Here is a 27512-nt window from a genome sequence, read left to right on the forward strand (position 1 = left end):
GCCGTCTCCCAAGATGTCAACACTTGAATAAAGCTGCTTTCTTCCACGAAACCTTACTTCTTATGTGTTTGTCTTCTCAGGTGGCATACAGCCAAACCTTACTTTGGTTACAAGTCAGTAGCAAGCACCTAACACTCCTTTATGAAAATACACACACACACACACACACACACGCACACGCACACGCACACGTACCACAGACACATCCCTACATTTTTTACTAACATAATCTCCTCTCTATTTCTGCATTTTAATAAAAACCAAATCTTTCCTAAGACGAAACAATATGAAATCCTCTATTGAATGCTTTTGAATGTACATTCCTTAGCATAGATGCTTTGGTAAATGACTGAGCCTGGCGGCACGTGCCTGTCATCCCAGCTACTCAGAGGCTGAGGCAGGAGAATCGATTGAACCCGGGAGGTGGAGGTTGCAGTGAGCCGAGATCGCCAACGCACTCCAGCCTGGACAGCAGAGCGAGACTCTGCCTCAAAAAGAAGAAATAATTTTTTTTTTTTAAAAGATAAATGACTGAATAAAAAGATGGTTACCTTTTGAGGAAAATATTTCCAGTAGAGGTTTTATTCTACGTTTAATTACAAAAATGCTACCCACTAATATATGGCTAAAAAATAAGTTTGATAACTTTGTATTTTCCATTTATGCATTAATTTGCCTATAGGGCAGAGGTATGCAAATATTATCTGTAAATGACTAGATAGTAAATATTTTAAGCTTTATAGGCCATATGGTGTCTGACACAGCTACTCAACCCTGCTACTATAGCTTGAAAGCAGATACAGGCAATATGTAAATGAATGAATTTGGCTGTATTCCAAGACACTTTATTTACAAAAATGGGTTGGGGTTGGCAATCAGGCTACGGTCTGCCAATTCCTGCTCTAAGTTATTACATGATATTACAAATAATCTAGAATTTCCCTTTGATTGACCAGAACCCATATTTCACACCAACACAATGCCTTCTTAATGAAAACACACACACAAACAAAAACAAAACACATTTTGGCTGTAAATGTAATCCTTTAACATTTTAGTAATGTTTCTCTTTTGCTTTTATTCTTCAAAAGTTACTGTTTCGGGGCGGGTCAAGATGGCCAACTAGAAGCAGTGGCCTTTGGAGGCTCCTATCAAAAAAAAAAAAAAAAAAAAGACAGCATGTGAATTCTTCAACGGCAACCAAGGTATCCAGGTTATCTCATCAAAACTGACTAGAAGGCTAGCATGATCCATGGACAGAAGGAAGAGCAGAGGGGTGCGGCCGCCTACCTGAGAGCCACAAGGGGAAGGGGAGTCCCTTTCCTCCAGCCAAGTGAGGTGGTGAGTGAGCATGCTACCCAGCCGGGGAAACTGCTTTTTCTGTGGAACTGAGCAACCCGTGGATCAACAGATCCCATTCATGAAACCATGCCACCAGGGCCTAGCCTCCCAATCCTGGAATCTGCAGATTCTTACAGCCTCTCAGCTGGAATCTGCTTAAGCCTACCAAACTCCTGCAGGGAGGGGCGACCAGCACCATCTGCAGCTGCCTGCTGTCTAAGCCCTTTGAGCTCCCTGATGGAGGCGCAGCAACCAGCACTGGGACTGGCAACTGCCTGCCACACTAAGCTCCCTGGATGGGGGAAGGGCAGCACCCATTTCTATAGCTCCAGGCTGCTTTTTCCCCTGCTAGAGTCAGGCAGGCTGGACTGCTTGGTCCCAAGACTTGTCCCCACAGCCCAACACACCGGCTGTGGCAATCTGCAGCCAGAATGCCTCTTAAGGTCTAACCTGGACCCATCCTTCCTCAGTGGGCAGGACTTCCCTGCAGGATCTCCAATGACTCCAGCCAGAGGATCAGGGACAGAATTTGGATCTCCCTGGGCCTGAGCCCCTAGGGGAAGAGGTGGCCACTGTCTCTGCAGACCAGCAGACTTAACCTTTCCTCTTGGTAGTTCTGAGGAATCCAGGTGACCCAGACTAGTGGGTTTCCCTCCAGCAAAACACACTTTCTCCACCAAGGTACAAAGTGCTTCATTAAATGAGTCCTGCTCCCCATGCCACCCAACTGGGTTGTCAGATACCCTATACAGGAGTGATCCTACTGATATCAGGTTGGTGACCCTCAAGGTCAGAGCTGCCAAAAGAAGGAGAAGGCACCCATCTTTGCTGCTCTCCAGACTCCTTGAGTGATATCTCCAGGCAGGGGAGCAAATGAGATGAATAAGGCATGAAGTGAACCCCCAGCAAACTGCAATAGCCCTACAGAAGAGGGACCTGACTATTGAAAGAAAACAAAACAAACAGAAAGGGACAACAAGAGCATAATCATCAACAATAATAACAACAAGAGGGCCCCCATAAAAAAACCCATCCAAGGGTCAGCAGCCTCAAAGACCAAAACTACACAAATTCACGAAGTTGAGAATCAATGCAAAAATGCTGAAAACCAAAAGGCCAGAGTGTCTCTTCTCAACCAAATGATTACAGCATCTCTCCGCGAAGGGCACAGAACTGGATGGAGGATAAGATGGATAAACTGACAGAAGTAGCGCTTCAGGAGATGGGTAATAAAAAACTTTGATGAGCTAAAAGAGCATGTTCTAACCCAATGCAAAGAAGCTAAGAACCTTGATAAAAGGATAGAGGAACTGCTAACTACAATAACCAGTTTATGTACCTTGAACATAAAACAACCTGATGGGGCTGAAAAACATAGCACAAGAACTATGTGAAGCACACACAAGTATCAGCAGCCAAATTGACCAAGCGGAAGAAAGGTTATCAGAGTTTGAAGACCACCTTACTGAAATAAGACATGCAGACAAGAATAGAGAAAAAAGAATGAAAAAGAATGAACGAAGCCTCCAAAAAAAATGCGACTTCATAAAAAGACCAAACCTATGATTGATCGGAGTACCAGAAGGAGACAGGGAGAATGGAGATGAGCTGGAAAACACACTTCGGGATATTATCCAGGAGAACTTCTTCAACCTAGGAAGACAGACCAACATGCAAATTCAGAAAATATAGAGAACACCATTAAGATACTCCACAAGAAGATAATCCGCAAGACATATAATCATCAGATTCTCCAAGGTCAATATGATGAAAAAACTGTTAAGGGAAGCCAGAGAGAAATGCCAGGTCACCTACAAAGGGAAGCCCATCAGACTGACAGTAGACTTCTCAGCAGAAACCCTACAAGCAAGAAGAGAGTGGGGGGCCTATATTCAACATTCTTAAAGAAAAGAATTTTCAATCAAGAACTTCATATCCAGTCAAACTACGTTTCTTAAGCAAAGGAGAAATAAAATCCTTTACAGACAAACAAATGCTCAGGGATTTCGTTACCACCAGGTCTGCCCTGTGAGAACTCCTGAAAGAAGCACTAAATATGGAAAGGAAAAACCGGTACCAGTCACTGCAAAAACACACCAAAATATAAAGACCATTGACACTGTGAAGAAACTGCATCAACTAGTGTGCAAAATAACCAAATAGCATCATGATGAGAGTATCAAATTCATACATAATGATACTAACCTTACATGTAAATGGCCTAAATGCCCCAATTAAGACACAGACTGGCGATTTGGTTAAATAAAGGGATGGAGGAAAGTTTACGAAGCAAATGGAAAGCAAAAAAAAAAAAAAGAGAGAGAGAAAGAAAAGAAAAAAGAAAAAGCAGGGATCGCAATCCTAATCTCTGATAAAACAGACTTTAAACCAAAAAAGATTAAAAAAGACAAAGAAGGGTATTACATAATGGTAAAGGCAACAATTCAACAAGAAGAGATAACTGTTCCGAATATATATATGCAGCCAATACAGGAGGACGCAGATTCATAAAACAAGTTCTTAGACACCTACAAAGACACGTAGACTCCCACACAATAATGGCGGAAAACTTACCACTGTTGGTACTAGATAGATGAACAAGACAGAAAATTAAGAAGGATATTTAGGACTTGAACTCAGCTCTGGATCAAGTGGAACTAATAGACATCTACAGAACTCACCACCCCAAAACAACAGAATATATATTCTTCTCAGTGCCACTTGGCACTTATTCTAAAATCAACCACATAATTAGAAGTAAAACACTCCTCAGCAAATGCAGAACTGAAATCATAACAAATAGTCTCTCAGATCAAAGTGCAATCAAATTAGAACTCAGGATTAAGAAACTCACTCAAAACCACTTAATTAAATGGAAATTGAACAACATGCTCCTGAATGACTCCTGGGTAAATAACAAAATTAAGGCAGAAATCAAGTTCTTTGAAACCAATGAGAACAAAGAGATGACATACCAGAATTTCTGGGACACAGCTACAGCAGGGTTAAGAGGGAAATTTATAGCACTAAATGCCCACATCAGAAAGCTAGAAAGATCTTGAATCAACACCTTAAAATCAAAATTAAAAGCGCTAGAGAGAAAAGAGCAAACTAATCCAAAAGCTAACAGAAAACAAAAAATAACTAAGATCAGAGAAGAATTGATGGAAATAGAGACACGAAAAACATTCCAAAAAAAATCAACGAATCCAGGACTGTTTTTTTGAAAAAATTAACAAAATAAATAGACTGCTAGCCAGACTAACAAAGAAGAAGACAGAGATGAATCAAATGGACACAATAAAAAATGATACAGGGGATATCACCACTGACCCCACAGAAATACAAACCACCATCGGAGAATACTATAAGCATCTCTATGTAAATAAACTAGAAAATCTAGTAGAAATGGATAACTTCCTGGATGTATACACCCTATCAAGACTAAACCAGGAAGAAGTTGAATCCCTGAAAAGACTAATAAGAAGCACTTAAATTGAGGCAGTAATTAATAGTCTACCAACCAAAAAAAGCCCAGGACCAGACGGATTCACAGCTGAACCCTTCCAGAAATACAAAGAGGAACTGGGACCATTCCTTCTGAAATTATTCAAAACAATTGAAAAGGAGGAACTCCTCCGCAACTCATTTTATGAAGCCAACATCATCCTGATACCAAAACGGGGAAGAGACACAACAAAAAAACAAAACTTCAGGCCAATATCCCTGATGAACACTGACGCAAAAATCCTCAATCAAATATTGGCAAACCAAATCCAGCAGCACATCAACAAACTATCCACTACGATCAGGTCAGCTTCATCCCTGGGATGCAAGGCTGGTTCAACATACACAAATCAATAAATGTAATCTATCACATAAACAGAACCAAAGACAAAAGCCACATGATTATTTCAATAGATGCAGAAAAGGCCTTCGGTAAAATTCAACAGCCCTTCATGTTAAAAACTCTGAAAAAACTATGTATTGATGGAACATACGTCAAAATAATAAGAGCTATTTATGACGAACTCATAGCCAATATCATATTGAATGGGCAAAAGCTAGAAGCATTCCTTTGAAAACTAGCACAAGACAAGGATGCCCTCTCTCACAACACCTATTCAACATAGTATTGGAAGTTCTGGCCAGGGCAATCAGGCAAGGGAAAGAAATAAAGAGTATTCAAATAAGAAGGGAGGAAGTCAAGTTGTCTCTGTTTGTAGACCACACGATTTCACTTTTAGAAAACCCCATCTCAGTCCAAAAACCTCTTGAACTGATAAGCAACTTCAGCAAAGTCTCAGAATATAAAATCAATGTGCAAAACTCACAAGCATTCCTTTACATCAACAATAGGCAAGCAGAGAGTCAAATCATGAATTAACTCCCATTCACAATCACTACAAAGAGAATAATATACCTAGGAATACAGCTAATAAGGGATATGAAGGACCTCTTCAAGGTGAACTACAAACCACTGCTCAAGGAAATAAGACAGAACATAAACAAACGGGAAAACATTCCATCCTCATGGATAGGAAGATTCAATATTGTGAAAATGGCCATACTGCCCAAAGTAATTCATAGATTCAATACTATTCCCATCAGACTGCCATTGATATTCTTCACAAAATTAGAAAAAAATACTATCTTAAATTTCATATGGAATCAAAGAAGATCCGGTATAGCCAAAACAATCCTAAGCAAAAAGAACAAAGCTGGAGGCATCACACTACCTGACTTCAAACTGTACTACAAGACTACAGTAACCAAAACAGCATGGTACTGATGCCAAGACAGACATATAGACCAGTGGATCAGAACAGAAACCTCAGAAATACCACCACACACCTACACTCATCTGATCTTTGACAAACCTGACAAAAATAAGCAATGGAGAAAGGATCTCCTATTCATTAAACAGTGCTGGGAAAACTGAGTAGTCATATGCAGAAAACTGAAACTGGACTCCTTCCTTACACCTTATAAAAAATTAACTCAAGATGGATTAAAGACTTAAAGGTAAAACCAAAAACCATAAAAACCTATAAGAAAACCTAGGCAATACCATTCAGGACATAGGCATTGGCAAAGACTTCATGACAAAAATGCCAAAAGCAATGGCAACAAAATCCAGAACTGATTAATGGGATCTAATTAATCTAAAGAGCTTCTGAACAGCAAAACAAACTATCATCAGAGTGAATGGGAAACCTACAGAATGGGAGAAAATTTTGGCAGTTTACCCATCTGACAAATGTCTAATATCCAGAATTTACAAGGAACTTAAACATATTTACAAGAAAAAGACAAACAACCCCGTCAAAAAGTGGGCATAGGACATAAACAGACACTTCTCAAAAGAAGAAATTTATGTGGTCAATATGAAAAAAAACTCAACAGCACTGATCATTAGAGAAATGTACATCAAAACCACAATGAGATACCTTCTAATGCCAGTCAGAATGGCGATTATTAAAAAGTCAAGAAACAATAGTTGCTGGTGATGTTGTGGAGAAACAGGAATGCCTTTACACTGTTGGTGTGAATGTAAATTAATTCAACCATTATGGAAGACATATAGTGATTCCTCAAGGATCTAGAACCAGAAATACCATTTGACTCAGTAATACCATTACTGGGTATATACCCAAGGGAATATAAATCATTCTACTATAAAGACACATGCATGCATATGTTTACTGCAGCACTATTTACAATAACGAAGACATGGAAACAAACCAAATGCCCATCAATGAGAGACAGGATAAAAGAAATGTGCTACATATACACACCATAGAATATTATGCAGCCATAAAAAGAAATGAGATTATGTCCTTTGCAGGGGCATGGATGAAGCTGGAAGCCCTCATCCTCAGCAAACTAACATAGAAACAGAAAACCAAGCACTGCATGTTCTCACTCATAAGTGGGGGGTTGAACATTGAGAACACATGGACACAAGGAGGGGAACATCACACACTGGGGCCTGTTGTGGGGTGTGGGGTGAGGGGAAGGAATTTAGAGGATGGGTCAATAGGTGCAGCAAGCCACCATGGCACAAATATACCTATGTAACAAACCTGCACTTCTGCACATGTATACCCCCTCTTTTTTTTTTAAGAAATAAAGAAAAAAAGAAATAGGAAAGCAAATCATTTTTAAAAAGTTACTGCTTCATTACAGTTGCAAGTTTTCATGAAAATCGTAATTTGTATCCTACAAGTAAGCCTCATTTTGTTATAACGTCGCCTTACGCTTCATTTTAAAGCAACAAGAAACTCTGTGGGAATTCTCTTTTCCCCAAATAGATCTCTCCACTAAGGTACAATGGATGTTAATTTCCAACATTCAACTCACATTTAATTGTGAGGGTGACTCTTCTGGGGCTTAGTTAAGAAACTGGTCTGTAATCCCAGCACTTTGGGAGGCCAAGGTGGACAGATCACCTAAGGTCAGGAGTTCAAGAGCAGCCTGGCCAACATGGCAAAACCTCGTCTCTACTAAAAATATAAAAATTAGCTGGGCATGGTGGTGTGTGCCTGTAATCCCAGCTACTTGGGAGGCCGAGGCAGGAGAATCACTTGAACCCAGGAGGCAGAGGTTGCAGTGAACCGAGATTTCACCATTGCACTCCAGCCTGGGAGACAAGAGTGAAACTCTGTCTCAAAAAAAAAGAAAAGAAGAGAAGAGAAAAGAAAGAAATTGCAATACTTGCCCTATGCCCAAATTAGTATTGCTTCTCCTCCCCAATGTCAACCCCTACAACATAACCATGGCATTAAACAATCTGTCTATTCTTCCCATTAATTAATAATCTTAATTTCACCATTGTTTTACTACTTCATGTAATTTAGTCTATTTTTAACCTCTTTTCTTGGTAACATTGATGAATATGTATCTTTGGAAGTTAATACTATACATTTTAAATATATTCCTTCAAATACATTTTAATATCTGCCAGGAATATTCTTCTACTTTATTGTTCTTTTGAAATACTCCTTTATATTGCAATGCACTTGTTATTTTATACAAAAATGAGTACCATTTCTGCTAAATTCAAAGTAGCAAAAACAGTAAGAATTTTGAGTCTGACTTGTTTACAACTCCTATCCAAGAACACAGTACATATAACTATTATATTCTTTTTTTTTTAAATTTATTTATTATTATTATACTTTAAGTTCTAGGGTACATGTGCATAACGTGCAGGTTTGTTACATATGTATACTTGTGCCATGTTGGTGTGCTGCACCCATCAACTCGTCAGCACTCATCAACTCGTCATTTACATCAGGTATAACTCCCAATGCAATCCCTCCCCCCTCCCCCCTCCCCATGATAGGCCCCGGTGTGTGATGTCCCCCTTCCTGAGTCCAAGTGATCTCATTGTTCAGTTCCCACCTATGAGTGAGAACATGCGGTGTTTGGTTTTGTGTTCTTGTGATAGTTTGCTAAGAATGATGGTTTCCAGATGCATCCATGTCCCTACAAAGGACACAAACTCATCCTTTTTGATGGCTGCATAGTATTCCATGGTGTATATGTGCCACATTTTCTTAATCCAATCTGTCACTGATGGACATTTGGGTTGATTCCAAGTCTTTGCTATTGTGAATAGTGCCGCAATAAACATACGTGTGCATGTGTCTTTATAGCAGCATAATTTATAATCCTTTGGGTATATACCCAGTAATGGGATGGCTGGGTCATATGGTACATCTAGTTCTAGATCCTTGAGGAATCGCCATACTGTTTTCCATAATGGTTGAACTAGTTTACAATCCCACCAACAGTGTAAAAGTGTTCCTATTTCTCCACATCCTCTCCAGCACCTGTTGTTTCCTGACTTTTTAATGATCGCCATTCTAACTGGTGTGAGATGGTATCTCATATATTCTTTATGTCACTCAAAACATAGTTATACTTCATAGCATTCGACAGAATCTCCTCATCCCAATTTTTAATAAAGGCCAAAATCAAGGCCAAATAACTTAACTTTATTAAACCATAGATAGGTCATCTAAGGAAATATACTATTATAACACATCTCATTAATAGATAAATAGAAAAATTTTATGGTCACCTCAATAGATGAAAGAGAACTTCTGAAAAAACAACCCTCATGAATAAAACATATTTACATAAGTAATGTATGCTATTTATTTTATAGGGTAATTTTAAACATTATATACATATAATATTAATACTTCATCTCCATGGTGAATTAGTTCATAATAGCAATCTATATATAAATGCACCCACATAAAATTAGAGGAAAGTCCTCCTGGTCATAATTCAATTATTAAATTAATAGAGAATCTTCAATGTTTTCCAAATTAACACAATTTTTACATTTAATTTTATTAAAAATATTTAATTGTAAACATAGAGATAAAGAATATAGGCTCCTTAATTATGAAGGGGTAGAAAATAACCAGTCCTGAAGAGTAGTTAACTTTTAAAAAAGAATAGAAATAAAACAGAGAAATTAGAATATGAGTCATTTATTTTAAAAAAGACCAAAGATACTATAATCCTAGTTAAAGAATTCTATCCAAGACAAGAGTTGTTTTTCTCTGTCCAACAGAACAGTGTTTCCATCTTTCCAGAGGTTTTCATCACTTTTTATGGCAGTCACTTTTGACACTGCCCAATAATGGGAATAAATCATGCTTTTTTCTGTCTATGGCTGCAGAAAAGCAGAGCTTGTTTTTGCGGCCCCAAAGTTCCCATCTATTGTTGGTACGGCATGCTTCTTTTCATGCTGATAATCCTCGTATACGGTGACTTGAAACTGCACATCTCCATCACTTCAAATTTACCATTACTCTACAGTTCAATGTAAAACTGAGACTACTGTTTCCAGTAATAATATTGATTGATTGATACTCATTCTAAAAAAAGTTTGTAGTAATTTCAGATTGAAAACAGTAACTCGTTACCAGAAGTTTTCATAATATCATAATGGAGAACTATTTATAAAAGTCAAATTTTCAATTGATAGTAGCACATGTCAAAAGGAAAAAAAAACTGAGTACAAAAAGGATTATTTCCTAAAAAGATCACATGAATAACTGAGAACACCAGTAATTTCTTAAATTTTTGTAAGTTATTGTCTCAAAGGACTAAAAAATATTAAGAATGTCCTCCAATATCACCATAAGGTATATCACAGTTTATGTCCACCCCCGGGATGATTTTCTTACAAAAGACAACAAGATATCTTAGAAACAATTTGAAAGTATTTATATATATATGTGCATGTGTGTTTGTATATATATGTGTGTGTTTCATAAAACCAGATATAAACCGAACTAAGTATGCCAAATTAAACAGTTATTTTTATAAATTCAAACCTTATTCTCTTTATATAGAAATAAATAGTATTCAACTATTTTGAAGAAAGTGTGATTATTTTCATATAGAAACTAAAAATAGCAACAGGGAACATTTGTGGTAAACCTTCTGCAATAACAATTCATACATTATTTGAGGAATCATGTATTTTACATAAATACTTTCAAACTTCTGGTAACGAGTTATCGTTGTAAGTCTCTAATCTCTGAGCTGGATACAGACAACTACAAGGCTTTAAGAGATGTCTGCTTTACTAAAGGCAAGAAGTCTGGATCCCTGATTTAATGCATGAAGCAGAACTACCTGTCAACCAGGAATTCTAACTTGAATTCTTTGGGAAATTTATTAGGCCCCTTAAATTTTCTCTATTTAAGGCCTAGGGAACTGGGTTGGTATAATCACAAACTTTTCAAATAAAAAACTAATGACACAGTAACAGAAATCAGACAGTAAAATATAAAATTTTCAGATAAGTCAGCCTACAACAATTCCAAAGTACGTGATAGACCTAAATGTTTAGAAATGTAGGCAACACACTAAACACTCAGATTAATTTGATCCAAATCAATTAGAATGGGACTTTAAAATATATCAAGAATAAAATAACTTCCATAAAGGAGGGAGAAAATTATGTAACAAAGTAGGCAAAAATGAAACAAAAAGAATGAAAAAATTAACGACTAAAACTAGGGAAGATAAAGATATCTTAATAGATGAGGTAAACTCTTAACTAGGCATAGTCAAAGTGAAAATTCTAAACCTGGAAATTATTGTTGAGATTTAAATATTCAAATATTTAAATATTCAAAAAATTATTTCAAAGACAGAGAGGATAAATTGAAACTTTCCAACAAACACATTTAATAAAAATTCTAGAAATACAGAATAAAAGAAAGCAATCTCTCTCTATCTTTCTATTTCTCTTTCTCTGTGTCTTTCTTTCTCAGGTTAAAAACACAGAATGAAAAGCAGTAAAAAAATCCACACCCAGACACATCAGATATAACTAAAAACCAAAAATATAGATTATATACATAATCTCCCAAGAAATGACAATTAAATTGTCAGCATTCATTAGCAATAATAGATTCTCATAGATGGGAAAATAACATCTTCAGAATGTTGAATTAAAATCATCATCATCTTGTATTCTACATCCATATAAACAATCAATGAAGAAGGAGAGAAAGAAAAGCTATTCTTAAATATCCATTAAATAAAAATCTTAACTGCTCATAGAACATTATCAAAAGAACTACCAAAAGACATACTTTTGAACCCAAAAGAAAGGAGATAATGATAAACAAAATGAAAGGTACAAAAACTGTTACTATATATTGATGTATCCAACTATTGAAAAAAATATATATATACACACACACATATTAATTTCACTTGTTTAAAAGGTAGAATTAAAATTCTAGGCAGAATTCACATGAAAAGGAGGCATTTCAGTGGGTAACATGGTAAGTCATGTCTGGAAAGAGTACAGAGATAGTGAATAAATTTATGCTCCCATAGAAATGTGTGTAAATTTATTTACATAAATTTGACTTTTTAAATTAAGGACAGCCCTATAGGAATATAAAGTCTTCAAATTAACAGAATAAAATATGGACTAAACTTGATATTAAATATGTGTAAAATAATTTGCTAAAATTATAATTTCAAGTAGGTTTGCATTTTAACCTCCTTTATAAATCATGACAAAGAACAAACTATTATAGGCATGTCTTGTTTTATTGAACTTTACTAACTTTGCAGATACTGCATTTTCTAAAAACAGAAGGTCTGTGGCAACCTTGCATCAAGCAAGGCTATTGTGCCATTTTTCCAAAAGTGTGTGCTCATTTTCTGTCTCCGTATCAGATTTTGGTAATTTTGGTAATTCTAGCAATATTTCAAACTTTTATATCCTTACTACATGTAATGCAGATCTTATATCATAGGTAGCCATAACAGATATTATCAATGATTTTTTATGTTACTTTTGTATGATTGGTGATTTTCAGTGTCCCTACCCTTTTTTGGGGGTGTACCATAAACCATACTCACATAAGTCAGAAAACTTAATAAAATATGGTGTGTTTCAGCTGCTCCACTCACTGGCCATTCTCCCTTCTCTCTCTGTTTCCTTGGGTCTCTAAGACACAACAATATTGAAATTAAGCCAATAACCCTACAATGAACTCTAAATGGTCAAGTGAAAAGAAGAGATACACTTCTCTTACTTAAAATCAAAAGCTAGAAATGATTAAACTTAGTGAGGAAGGCCTTGAAAGCTGAGATAGGTGAAAACTAAGCTTCTTGCACCAGAGTTAGCCAAGTTGTGATTGCAAATAACAAGTTATTCAAGGAATAAAAAGTGCTACTCCAGTGAACACATGAATAACAAAACAAAGCAGCCTTATTGTTGATAAGGAGTTTCAGTGATCTGGACAGAAAGTCAAAGCAGTCATAACATTCCCTTAAGCCACAGCCTAATCCAGAATAAGACCCTAAATCTCTTTAATTCCATGAAGGCTGAGTGAGGGGAGGAAGCTGCAAAGTAAAAATTGGAAGCCAACAGTGGTTGGTTCACAAAGTTTAAGGACAAAACCATCTTTATAAGATAATGCAAGGTAAAGCAGCAAGTGCTGATGATGTAGAAGCTGCAGTGAGTTATCCAGAAGACCTAGCTAAAATCTTTGATGAAGGTGGCCACACTTAGGGTTTCAATGTAGATGTAACAATCCTATAGTGGAAGAAGATGCCATCTATTACTTTTGTAACTAGAAAGGGGAAGTCACTGCCTGGCATCAAAGCTTCAAAGTATAGCCTGGATCTCTTGTTAGGACCTAATGCAGCTTGTGAGTTTAAGTGGAAGTCAATGCCCATTTACATTCTGAAAATCCTAAATCCAGTAAGAATTATGGTAAATCTATTCTGCCCATGCTCTATAAATGGAACAACAAAGTTTGATGACAGTACATCTGTCCACAGCATGGTTTATGGAGAATTTTAAGCCTGCTGTTGAGACCTACTGCTCAGAAAGTAAGATTGCTTTCAAAATAGCACTGATCACTGATGAGGCACCTGGTCACCCAAAAGCTCTGATGGAGATACACAGGAAGAGTAATGTTGTTTTCACATCTGTTAGCACAACATCCATTCTGCAGTCCATCAATCATAGGGAAATGTCAACTTTCAAGTCTTATGACTTAAGAAATATATTTTCTAAGGCTACAGCTGCCATAGTGATTCCTCCAATGGATCCAGGCAAAGTAAACTGAAAATACTCTGCAAAGAACTCAACACTGTAGACACCATTAAGAACATCCACGATTCATGGGAGGAGGTAAAACAAAATCAACAATCACAGGAGTTTGGAAGAAATTAATACCTACCCTCAAGGATGACGTTGAGGGGTACAAGACTTCAATGCAGAAAATAACTGCAGATGTTGTGGATATAGCAAGAGAAAAAGCAGAAGCAGAGACAAGATACAAATGAATTGCTGCAATGTCATGATAAAACTTGAAAACATCAGGAGTTGCCCTTCATGGACAAGCAAAGAAAGAGGTTTCTTGAGACAGAATCTATTCCCAGTAAAGACACTGTGCACATTGCTGAAATGACAGCAAAATGTTTATAATGTTATTTCAACTTAGTTGACAAAGCAGCAGCAGGGTTTGAGAGGACTGACTCCAATTTTGAAAGTTCTACTCTGGGTAAAATGATATTAAGCACCTAGCATGCTACAGAGCCATCTTTCATGAAAGAGTCAACTGATGTGGCTAACTTCAATGTTGTGTTATCTTAAGAAATTGCCACAGGTACCAAAACCTTCAGCAACTGCCACCCTAATCTGTCAGCAACCATCAATATCGAGGCAAGATTCTCCACCAGCAAAATGATTGACTTGCTGAAGGCTCAGATGATCGTTAGCAATTTTTTAGCAATACGGTGTTTTTAAATTAAGCATGTACATTGTTTTTAGATACAATGCTATTGTAAACCTAATAGACAATAATACAGTGTAAATATAACTTTTATATTCACTGGAAAATCAAAATATACATGTGACTTGCATTACTGCGATAATTGCTTTATTGCTGTGGTCTGGAACTGAACCTGAAATATGTCTGAGGTATGCCTGTAATTATTCAACTTTACCCTTTCTTGCTTGGAAATAATACCTTCTATTTTTAGACTTCTCAGACTTCTTGATTTTTTATTCTTCTCAAGATAGATGAATGTCTGGAATTGCTTCATGAAAAAGCTGCTTTGTTTGGAATTGAAGGTTATAATATAAGAGTTTATATTTAGTGTGTGAGAACCTTTAGAAAGTGAAAATACTACCTGGGCCAATAAATCTGCCTTTTTTTTTTCTGATCCCAATCTTACCTTTCAGCTTTTCATCATATCCTCAAACCCCCTTATTTAATGCCAGCAAATCCTGGTATCTCAAATTTCTTTATGCTCTCTGCTTGCACAGTCATCTCTGATAACATGATTAGATAGAAGATCATAAACACACAGCATAAATGTTTCTGAACTGCAGCAGAGGACTATGCCATGAAGCCTTAATAACAACACTCTTCAAGAGATCAATCAATGTCACAAAAGGCCCCGTATATCCCATTCACCTCTGTGAACAAGAATGCGATGGTCCGAGAATTGCCACCATCCTTTTCTTCTGAATTTTAATGCACTACTAGAAAAAAAAAAATTTTAAGCATATTTCTAGGCAGAAGAAAGGTTTTTAATTATGCCTGGTGTTTCACAATTTTCATTTCCATAGACAAATATTATTTTGTTAAGTTATACTGAGTGATACCTATAGGCGTAAAGAAGGCATTATTGCTATATATATATTCTCAGCAGGTCTAAAATTTTAAACACAAACTAATATCTCTAAGCACAAGTACCACTACCTTAATGAGATTTATCCTAAATTAATGTTTAAGAGGAGCTTATTAGGAATTCATGCCACTTTAGAACTCACATAACTAAACAAAAATTGCATTCAATTTTGCACGTTGTTTCCAATTATTTCTTCCACAGTGCTAAAATAGTCTTAGACATATAAACTGAAAGACCATTTGATGTAAATTAGCATAACACTTTGCAAATCAATGTTATTTTTAAATTCAAAACCTTAGAAAAGTCTTACATTAAGTAGAATAAATTAAAACAATGTTAAATCTCTAATATCAACATGCCCAATATGACAGTCTTAATTATGAACCTATGAAATGAAATTAAAACAGTTATGAAATATCAGTTGAGATTTGAAAGAAGACTAAAATACTACTTATGATGTATAATAAAGCAACCCAAATTATTTGTGTTTGCTTTTAAATTTTAGCAAACATGTTAATATAATCTTTCTATCTATTTAAGCCTGGTTCATACAGCAAGAGTAAGAGTCTACCACTCTCTTTTGTGCTTCTAGAATTTGGATATAGGTATGCCTTAATAATATTATGCAAAAAAGAATCAAAAATTCAAACATTCTGTAGTATAACTTTTAGGATAAAATATCATAACAAGTTATTAAAATGCAAATAAATATACATCATTCGTTAGATATGGAGTATGACTAGATACAGATTTATTCTATTTTAAATCAGCTTATTGTGCCTTAGTTGCATAGTTGACCAAGAGTTCTCAAATTCATTCAAACAAATTATGAAAATCCCTAAAGCCTCACTGTAATTTTTCCTGTTTATCATCTCTAAAAGCAAAGTTCCAGATGAAATCATATCTATATATCTTTTCATCATCCTCAGCAGCATGAATTTCAAAAGTGATGCTTAAATCCTGCTCCAACAGTGTCCACATTGGACTCCTGAAGAGAACTAGAAGGCAGAGCAGGCCTAATTAATAATGAGAAACTTAGGGCTCCTGTGCTTTGGGTCTGGCAGGCAGGAAACATTAAAGTATCAAAGTGAGGGCATGGATGTCTGGAATGAGGAAATGAAAGAGTGAGAAAGAATGGGGGCGCCAGGAGCAGTGGCTCATGCCTGTAATCCCAGCGCTTTGGGAGGCCGAGGCAGGCGGATCAGGAGGTCAGGAGATTGAGACCATCCTGACCAACAAATCTCAGTTACTCGGGAGGCTGAGGCACGAGAATCGCTTAAACCCAGGAGGCAGAGGTTGCAGTGAGCCGAGATCGTGCCACTGTACTCCAGCCTGGTGACAGAGCGAGACTGTCTTTTAAAAAAAAAAAAAAAACACACAAAGGAATGGGGGATAGGTGGAAGGGAAACACACAAAGGCCAGATTGAGACATATCTGGGCTTTGTTCTCAATCTACCATTACTTACTACTGTGTGGCCCCAGGAAATTAAATTCTATTCTTAGTAATTTAGTGTCCTGATTCATAAAATGATGGATAAACATATTTTCTAAGACCTTCCAGATCTAAAATACAACAACTCTCCCTCAAGAAAATTTACCTATTTCACAGAAATGAGAAGAAACATAGCATTCCACAGGAGCACCAACAGGCTGCACTTTTAACTCCTCAGTGCTTCGTGACCATTCACATCATGTGATTTTTAAGTACGCTTCTTTTATGTGACAGCCCTAGTGAAACAGATACACGAATAATCAGCACAAATTGTAGCACAGAGGAGGGTGATATTAACTTTGTGAAGACCCAGGGGCATGATGACATTTGTGTTAGGTCTTGAAGAATAAATACAATTTCATCACAGAAAAAGAAGAAAAGGGTGCAGAAGCAGCTAGGTAAAATATGAAAAAAGGTAAGAGACACAAAAACACACGGATTGTTCAAAAGCTATAAAGAACAGAATAGTGGACAGAATTTGCTGAGGTTGCAAAAGAACAGGACAAGGTCAAAATGTACAATTCCTTGAATGCTAAGGTGAGTAACCCCTTCTAGTTGATATATCAGAAAGAAAAAAAAACTAGAATAATTTCCTGAAATAAAACATACTAAAATTGTTACCAGGATTTAGACAGTATACAACGTCACCTCAAACATAACAGATGAAGCATTATACATGAGTGAAGCCATCCTAGACGTGCAGCTCTGTTAAACCTCCAAATAACTGCAGTTGCATGAGTGACCTCAGCTAAGACAGGAAAAGAATGACCCAGTAAACCAAATCTGGATTTCCAGATTGTAGAAACTATAAGCAAATAATTTGTACAAGATATGGGTGTTGCCATAACAAAAAGTTAAAACCTGTGATATTTGCTTTGGGATTGAACAGATGGTAGAGGCTGAAGAATAGCATGGAGACTGTGAGTAGAGGCTGGAAGATCAGTAAGGAAATTGTTAATACAGATACTAAAAGGTCAACACATGTTATGTGATGAGCAATTGGCAATAATCCTGCCTGTGATAGCTTGGAAGAGAGAAAAAGCACTTCATAATGTTGTTGATCAAATTAAAGAGGTTTCCAGACTACTGTTGAAACTAGCAACTAGCACATGGGCCATTCTTATAAAAAGAGTGGATGACTAAGAGTGCAGGGGCAAGATACTAGTAAGAAAGCCAAAAGACACAGGGAACCAATCACAAGGAGCAGAACTGGGCTCTAATCAGAAAACATTCTCTGCCCCTGTAGTCAGGGACCTTGAAAACACCAGTTACACTTCACAATCACAATAGACCAGTGACTGTTGTGTTCCCTGCCTTTTGGAACGGGAGACTATTTTCCAATTATCCTGCCCCCGTTCCACGTGTGTTGCGTGTGTAGGGAACAATAACTTACTTTTAGGTTCTTAGCTCTGCAGATCAACAGGGATTTTAGCAATGAAACTTCATTTGAATCTGGAACTGATTTCAACATGCTATTTTGGACTTCAACATGATGTCCTAATGGGATGAACCTTTGGGAGGGTGTGGGGTTTTGTGCCTGCCGAAGGGACATTAATCAGGAGAATCCAGAGAGTAGACTGTAAAATAATATATTGTCATGGTGGCAGTCCCCTATAAATACACTTTCAGTTATTCAGTCTTGTGCTGTCTCCTCAGACACTCGTTTTACAGATGGTTATGTGAATAAACTCCCTCTGAAGCCAGCAACTACACTCCGGGAAAGCTTGGGACAGATACTAAATGAGGAGAGGCCACGTAGAGAAAGGCCCTGGAAGATGAGGGGCTATCTTGGACATTCCAACTCAAGTCAAAGCTCCCAGTGGAACTCAGCTACATGTGTGATGGCTGTTTATTGCACATTAAGCAGAACTACCTAGCTGAGCCCTGAAAAATAATAAATCATTGTGGTTTTAAGCCAGTACATTTTGGGCTGTTTTGTCTCATAGCAATGGATAACAGAAACGTATGCCTTATTTATATTTATCTCTACCACTTAAGAAAGTGATTAAGAAATAATAAATGCTCAAAAACATCAATAGTTTGGGGCTGGAAGCAGTGGCTCACCCCTGCAATCACAGCACTTTGGGAGGCCAAGGCAGGAGAATTGCTCGAGCCTAGGAGTTCAAGGTTGCAATGAGCTATGGTCGCACCATTGCACTCCAGCCTGGGTGACAGAATAAGGCCCTGTTTCTAAAAAAAAAAAAAAAAAAAAAAAAAATAGTGCAGATTAATTAATTGTTTTCACAGAATAGATGAGAAGAAAAATAATGATACACTCATTTTTTCTTTTCCTATTATATATGTGGTCACATTTCTACTAATACTACATTTTTCTCATATAAGTTTGAATTAGTTCGACCTTTTGATTACATGTAATTCAGAGATTTTTTGTGAGATAAGTTATGAATAGATGGCAATAAAAGCAATGATAAAATTCTCATCAGAGGAAAGAAAGGGGCAACATGCAACATCAAGAACATGTAAAAGTATACTCTAAAATGAACACTGGTGGTAGTGCACTATATATATCTTTAAAATAATGTAGTCTCCACATCCACTCTGACATTTCTTTTGTTTGTAAATAGTAATTCATTATATTTAACTAGAATCAGGCATGTTGCTTGTTTTTAATAGTTTTACATGTATTTTATTTTTAGGTGACTATAACCACTACTTTATAAATTTAAAAAAACACCTGATTTTGAGGTTTGTAAGCCATAGATATAGAATTCAAACTTAATCCTTCCAATTTCTGCCATCCACTACAAGATGATGAACAATTGTTCTGTACTGACTCCCTCATGTTTCTGCAATCAGATAAAGGATAATACAGATAACAAGCCATAAATATACACAAGTAGAAGTTCTAGATAAACAGATGCTGCTTAACATTTGTCCAAAACTATCTTTATCAAATCACAGAAGAAATTTTAAGGCATACAAATAAGAATAAAATTTCACACCAAGCATATTAAGTAAAAAAATATGTAGACATCATGGTTGGTTACTTTAATTCTGTGGTAAATGCTGTAAAGGAATACAAATATTTAGTAATAGCAAATCACACAAATTCTTAGATTAAATAAGTCTTTGAATATTTAAAAAACTGTAAAACTGGATTATTTTTATCAATGGCTAATCACTACCTAATTTAAAATACGGTAAAACTGATGTGATTATTACATATATTGCATGCCTGTATCAAAAAAACGACATGGTTTCTCTGTGCAATACATTTTATCCTTAGATCTTATTGTCTTCTCCACTTAACTGGATAATTATCCATATGTATAAATTTTTCTTTAGTGCACTGATACGGTTTGACTCTGTGTCCCCATCCAAATCTCATCTTGAAATTCTGGGGGAGGGGCCTAGTGGGAAGTGATTGAATCATGGGGGTCGACTTCCTTTTTGCTGTTCTCGTGAGAGTGAGTTCTCATGAGATCTGGTTGTTTGAAAGTGTGTGGCATTTCCCCCTTTCTCTCTCTCTCTCTTCCTCTGCCAGGGTAATGCATGCATGCTTCCCCTTCGCCTTCTGTCATGATTGTAAGTTTCCTGAGGTGTTCCAGTAGTGCTTCCTGTTAAGCCTGCAGAACTGTGAGCCATTTAAACCTCTTTCCTTCAGAAATAACCAGTCTCAGAAAGTTCTTATAGCAGTGTAACAAACTAATACATGCACTTTCCAATGTAAAATATCTTTAGATCCTACCTCCAGGATCATTTATGGTTTAATTTTTCTCCGTTATAAATCCTTGTTATAAGTGAACACAATTTTGATAAACTATAATGATAATCTGTATTAATAAACTTGAATGAAACATAGTTTAATGACTAAAAGCATAGGAAAGCTGATTCATGCTTTGTAAAACATATACTATTGACTTCTCATGCAAATATTAATATTCTCCAGTTACAAAACATAATCATCACTGGCAGCTCTAGTGAAATTTTCAAGAGTCAAGAACCCAAGTGTTTTATAAACAGATAAAACCTTTAAAACTTCACATATATTATCTATAACTCTTACGTGCATACAGATATGTTTTTCTTATTTATTCTCATCCTTTTTAATGAATGTGAATATAACATCAACAAAGAAATCAATAAATTCAAGCTGGTGCTATAGAAAATACCCTCTTAAGAAGTTTTCATTGAGAGGGAAATATCTCCAGTATATTACTATTTACCATGAAATAATTTTATTTGTATATCTGTGTTTTGATTATGAGTCCTAAATCTAAACAAAATCAAATGTATGCTCTTTATTGGGGGGCATATAAAAATTTTGAATGTATATACTTATTAGGTAAATAAGCCTTCATAAAATGAATTACATAAAAAGTGAAAAATGTTTCATCTCGAAAATAATAGTTACTTCATTGTTATAACAATGTGAAAGGAATAGTTCTAAACCTAACTAGCATTGTGTGATGTTAATATTTCCTGACAATTAGATGTTACACAAATACTGCTATTAAAATGAAAAGCCAATGTGTTATACGGTGGAAAATTCTATGTAATAATACCAAAAGATTAATTAAGCTCTGATCAGGTCAATATTCAACCACCAAACATCATACATAACACCCGTATAAACTAGCTTATACATTTTTGAAATAAAATATACATGAACTCCTTTTATTTAAATATAATTCTATTTAAATACAATTCAAGTATTATAATTCAATATGATAGAAATAATTATTGCTAACTGTCTTTAAATGTCATATTTCTATAAACCATAAAAATGTGAACACCAGGGAAATCACTATTTTGAATTGCTTCTTGTTGCTGTTGTTGATGCTGCTTTCCTTTATAAAGATTAGGTGGTTACAGCAATTCATATTGTTTAACTACTTTACTGAAAGCATTTTGGCACACTTTCATATACCTTTCCAGGAGAAAAACGATAGCAATTTTCTTACAGTTAATATGAATCAATTTCTTTCGCAATTTATTATCAGGTATACCACTCAAAAATGTATTATTTGAAATAAATGTATAACATTTACTTTTAATAAATCATCATTTTGAAAAGATCAGTGAGATGATGGATATATTAACTACTTTGATCAGTATACATTATATGTATCAAAACAGTACACACCCACGAATATGTACAATTACTATTTGTTAATTTAAAAAGTAAAACTTTTAAAAACTCATTTAAATGCAAGATAAATTATTTAAATGTTTGTTTCTTACCATGGCAAGAACCCTCAATTTCTTCATATCCTGTACTGCAGATGCACCTTCCAAGAGGAACCAGCCAATCTCCATCAGCTCCACAATACAGTTTAGGAGTGTCACGCTCTTCAGCACTCTTCACACAAGAACCCCGTACTTCAACCAAAGAGGAGGAATCAACCCTTGGAATGGTATCAGGAAACATGGCCAAGTTCCGAACAGTGAAGGGGCACTTCTTGTAGAAAACACGGACTGAAACCAGGGCAATGCATGCCCCAATGTCTTGAAAAGCCAGATAAAATCCTTTCCTTTCTATAGGCCCCACCTCACGAATTTCAGTGTTGAGTTTGAGGATGCGATCGCCCAAATCCATCTGGGTAAAACTCTCATCAGCAGCAATTGTGTCGATCTTTGTATACTGGTTTGGCTTGAATTTAATTCCGTGGGACTCATCTGATTCCATATAAAACAGATTAAATGTTTCCTTGCAAGTCCCCAAGACCCACGGGATGCTGTTACAATCCCTCAATGTGAATTTCATTTCCACGTAAATTTTCTGCGCTGCATCACGGGAGATCCAGTTTGTACGAAGCCAGTTGTTTTGGTTTGGTTCCATTACATTACATACCTGGTATGTGTGAATGGGTCTATTATGTTCATCCATTTCAGTGATGGCATCCCACTGCAAAAAGGGGAAAAAGTCATTGATTTTAAACTACAGTGATTACACAGAAATGATTACTTACAATTGTTTTTTTTGTTTTACCAAAATAAAAAAGAGTTAAAAGGATACAAATGAAGCTATTCAAAGCAACAATGGGACAGCATTTTAACCGTGAGCCTTTGGTTAAAAGAATGGGTTCTAGAATCAGCTGTCCTGTCTTGTCTTCTTACACATGAATTGCATGACAACTTTATTTAATATCTAGTTTCCTCAACTGTAAAGGAGCTGATAATAGTACCTGTTTCACAGGGTTGTTGTAAGGTATAAATTAGATAAATACAAGTACAGCACTTCAGACAGTTCCTGGCATATTACAAGAACATGAAATAGCATCCATTATCTTATCAAAACAACTAAATACATAAAAAATGCACTTTGGGTTTCCCATCTTTCCTCATATACAATTTGCCACAAATTGTGGTCTGTTTTCTTTGCCAATATTCAATTAAATATTTACATGACCATTTAAATAGAAAACAGACATAGATAAGGCCTTAGATTTATTCAATATGTATCAGGCACTCCCATACCCTGGACACTGGAAATACAGCAATTAACAAGCTGAACAAAAACTGTCTGCCTTTATAAAGCTTACTTTAGAAGGAAGAGAGACAATTAAAAAGTAGAAATGAGTAAAACTAAATAATATGGTAGAAAGTGCAATGGGGAAAAATGGGGCAAGGAGATTGAGGGTTATAATTTTAAGTGGGTGTCTAGAAAAGGCTTACTGAAGTAGTGACATTTAAGCATTGTCTTAGACGTGAGACAGTGAAACTTGCAAAGAGGAAGCAGTAAATACAAATAACCTGAGGCAGGAGTGTGTAGGTATATTTGAGGAACAGCCTAAGTGGGCACTGAAAGCACATTAAGTACTAAGAACAGAGGGTCAGAGAGCAGCCAAACCAAAAGTCTTTATTAAGCATTTGAAGTCCTTTGGCTTTTACTCTGAGCTAGATCACTGGATTATTTTCACTTCTGTATGTTTATGTACAAGCAGTTTGTGACTTGATTGCATGGAAAGACTTTGTCTGTTTTTAAGAGATTTAATAAAAATATCTGAGTACCCTGAAAGCAGTTTCGATTATCAATATTTATTCATTTAACGTTGCATACTTCTATACTGTAAATTTAGATTATAACTCCATTTTATTTGTATAGTTATAATTGATCATTTTCAATACATGAAAAACATTCAGGTAACCTTATAGCATGTTTGGGAGCACATGCTAGTCATCATAGTTTATCATTTCTATTTGAGTATACTGAAAATGACAAACGGTTTGCTATAGTGAACAAGGGTGAATAAGGGTTCTATTCGTTGATAACATACTTCAGTTATTTATAATAAGATTATTTAACACATTCTGTTTGCAGTTTCTCATTTTAACTGGCTATAGAGAGTTACTAAATCAAGGCCAGTTGAATTTCATTAGTATACTTTCTAACAGAATGCCTTCTTTCCTCTGTATATAGGACCATTATGACACAAAGTACTTTTAATTAACTACTGTGCATTTCTAGAATAATTTATATTATCCATCATGCAAACTTAAACACAATATTTATCCAAAAAATATTTTTGGCAAGTTCCTCGCTTGAAATCCAGAGGGCATTTTCCAGAGAAAACAAGAAGTTCCTTTCAACTGTATATTTAATTTTACAAAATACACATGTTTTTTATCAGGGGTGATTCAATAATCTCAAGGGAATATACATGAGATTTCCCATCTAAATGCCTTTCATCCTAATGTATAATGGGTCTTACATTACTCCGAGGACACTTAAAGGCAAACCAGCACTATCACAGCTCATTGGAACCACAATACAATCATTCTAAATGTAACTGTGAACCAAGATAACAGTAAAAAATATGATATACTTTTAAACTGTCAAAATCAGCGTCTAAAAATCTAAGTATTTTACCCATAGAAGAGCATCTACTCATCCAATGATGATTTTTATTTTGAATACATTAAGAGTTGATTTCATTTATCAGGGACTGCATATACATTATTATTAATGTCTATACTACATACTTTACTCTCCCATATAGGAGTAAATAACTATATTCCCAGTAAATTCTGCTTTAATTAGTATCTTCAGGCTACATTGCTTCATATTAATAGAAAGCATTAACCATGTTCATCAAAAAATCAACTCTGAAAAGATGAGATTAACTTTAACTCAAATATGAAAAACTTTGAAAATATCATTTATGAAATTAGAACATTTCCTTATTTACAAATACATTCAGTTGAGGAGATGTTCAGAAGGAGAGAAGGGTCTGAAGTGAAAAAAATATATGTATTCTCTAATCAGAACCGATATAAACCAAGAAATATAGAAGTACCAAAATATACACAGATATTTGGAAATGTGATTCTTCTCAAATACAGTACAAAAATACATAGCAAAATGATGTATATTGTTTTACACTAAGTTTGTGATGTTTGATGAAAAATAATGTTTCTTCTTTTACTTAAAATAAAATAAATTAGAATTAGATTTAGGTACCAAAACAGTCAAAACAGACATAATTGGTAAATTTCATCTTATTCAAGAATATAGAAAGTAATATATATTAGATATACAAATTTGGATCTGATTCCCTAAAACAAGAATGCAAATTCAAGATTGATATAGATCTAAATGCCTATGAAATTTGCCATAAAATATAACATCAGTAGATATAGAAATCATATCACATTTCAGGCATACTTTTCCTTTTGGAAATACTGCATTTATATATAAAGACCCCTGAACACAGGTTTAAGCTATGCAGGTCCACTTACAAGTGAATTTTCTTCAGTCTCTGCCACCTCTGAGACAGCAAGACCAACCCTTCCACTTGACCCTACTCCTCAGCCTACTCAACATAAAGACAACAAGGATGAAGGCCACTTTATGATCGTCCATTTCCATTTAATGAATAGTAAATATATTTTCTCTTATGATTTTCTTTTCTTTTTCTGAGATAGGGTCTCACTCTGTTACCCAGGTTGAAGCAAAGTGGTGCAATTTCAGCTCACTGCAACCTCCATGTCCCAGGCTCAAGAAATTCTTTCACCTCAGCTTCCAAAGTAGCTGGGACTACAGGCGTGCACCACCACGCCCAGCTAATTTTTTGTATTTTTGGTAGAGACGGGATTTTGTCATGTTGCCCAGGCTGTTCTCAAACTCCTGAGCTCAGGTGATCCACCTGCTTTGGCCTCTCAAATTTCTGGAATTACAGGCATAAGTCAGCATGCCCAGCTATGATTTTCTTAATAACATTTTCTCTAGCTTACTTTAAGAATACAGTATGTATAATATATAACATACAAACTATGTGTTAATCAACTGTTTATGTTATCAGTAAGGCTTCTGATCAACAGTAGACTACTAGCAGTTAAATTTTCTGGATAGTCAAATGTTATACATGGATTTCAATAACACATAGGTCAATCCCCATGCTGTTCAAGGGGTCAATTTTAACCTTTTAGTTATAATTTCAAGTGTTAAAATAAATAGGGTCTCTAAAAAGTAGAGATCCCAAGGTAAGAATATGAGTATGGCAGCTCACATACACATGCCTAAATATTTTTAAATGATAAATCTTTTTTTTTACTTGTATAAATATATATAATACATATTACATTAATTACTACTACATGTTACACTAATATATTGCATATTGGTGAAGTCAGGGCTTTAGTGTACCCATGCTGGAATAAAGTACATTGCACCATTAAGTAATTTTTCATCACCCACCCCCCTTTTACCCTTTCACCTTTCCAAGCCTCCAGTCTGTTATTCCACAGTGTAGACCTACATGTACACATTATTTAGCTCCCACTTATAAATGAGAACATACAGTATTTGTCTTTCTGTGTCTCAGGTGTTTCATTTAAGATAATAGCCTACAGTTCCATTATTTAAATTAGATCAAATACTATATATTAAAATATATAGTATCAGTCTACTTTGTAAAGATACTTCATAACAACCTGACAGTCCAGTTTCATATTTAAAATACTTGGACTCCTAAGAACCCCATGGCAGCATGTGGTGGCCTTTAGAGAGCCAGCTCTTAACCTCAGTTAATCCCACTTCTCTGCCCTTACCTGACTCTAGCTCTATCTCACATCCTGAGAGATTTCACATATGCACATATATGAGCATCTCATACACAAGCTGTCTTTTCCCTGTTTCAAAAAGCTGCCAACTTTAGTCCTCCAGTCGACTTAGGCTGAGCACACCAGTGTCACAGAGCATCCTTTGGAGGATGAATCCCAGCAAGAATCTGTGAAGCTCCTAAAAGTAGACTTGAGGCCATTTGAGCAAGAAAGTCCAGGGTCTTGAATACCTGTGCTATGGTATGGAAAGAAACCATAAGATCTAAGTGGCATATCTTCTTATCCTTCAATGCCATATCTTCATGAAGAGGAGTGTAGCCAGAGGAGTGAACGGGCAAGACCATCTAAAGCTCTAGCATGAAGTAGAGGCTTCCCTTCCTGGGTCTAAAGAGGATCATAATCCTTTTTAAAATCCAATTTGGACTGTAATATTACTGGAATTTTT

General features: G+C 35.8%; 1 protein-coding gene across 10 annotated transcripts in view; it reads right to left on the reverse strand.

Annotated features, from left to right (window-relative positions):
- The window catches only part of LOC105477433 (EPH receptor A6), a 950680-nt gene that overhangs the window by 763343 nt on the left and 159825 nt on the right, over positions 1 to 27512 (reverse strand). For 9 of the 10 annotated variants that reach the window (XM_071092526.1, XM_011733921.3, XM_011733919.3 and 6 more), the window contains one exon: positions 22247 to 22910. In XM_071092526.1, the coding sequence (XP_070948627.1) occupies positions 22247 to 22910 (664 nt within the window). Of the gene's footprint in view, positions 1 to 19341; positions 19849 to 22246; positions 22911 to 27512 lie in introns of those variants that run through there. The other variant, XM_024791437.2, reaches the window with a different exon arrangement.

The sequence above is a fragment of the Macaca nemestrina genome, chromosome 2, assembly GCF_043159975.1.
Source record: "Macaca nemestrina isolate mMacNem1 chromosome 2, mMacNem.hap1, whole genome shotgun sequence".
Classification (NCBI taxonomy): domain Eukaryota; kingdom Metazoa; phylum Chordata; class Mammalia; order Primates; family Cercopithecidae; genus Macaca; species Macaca nemestrina.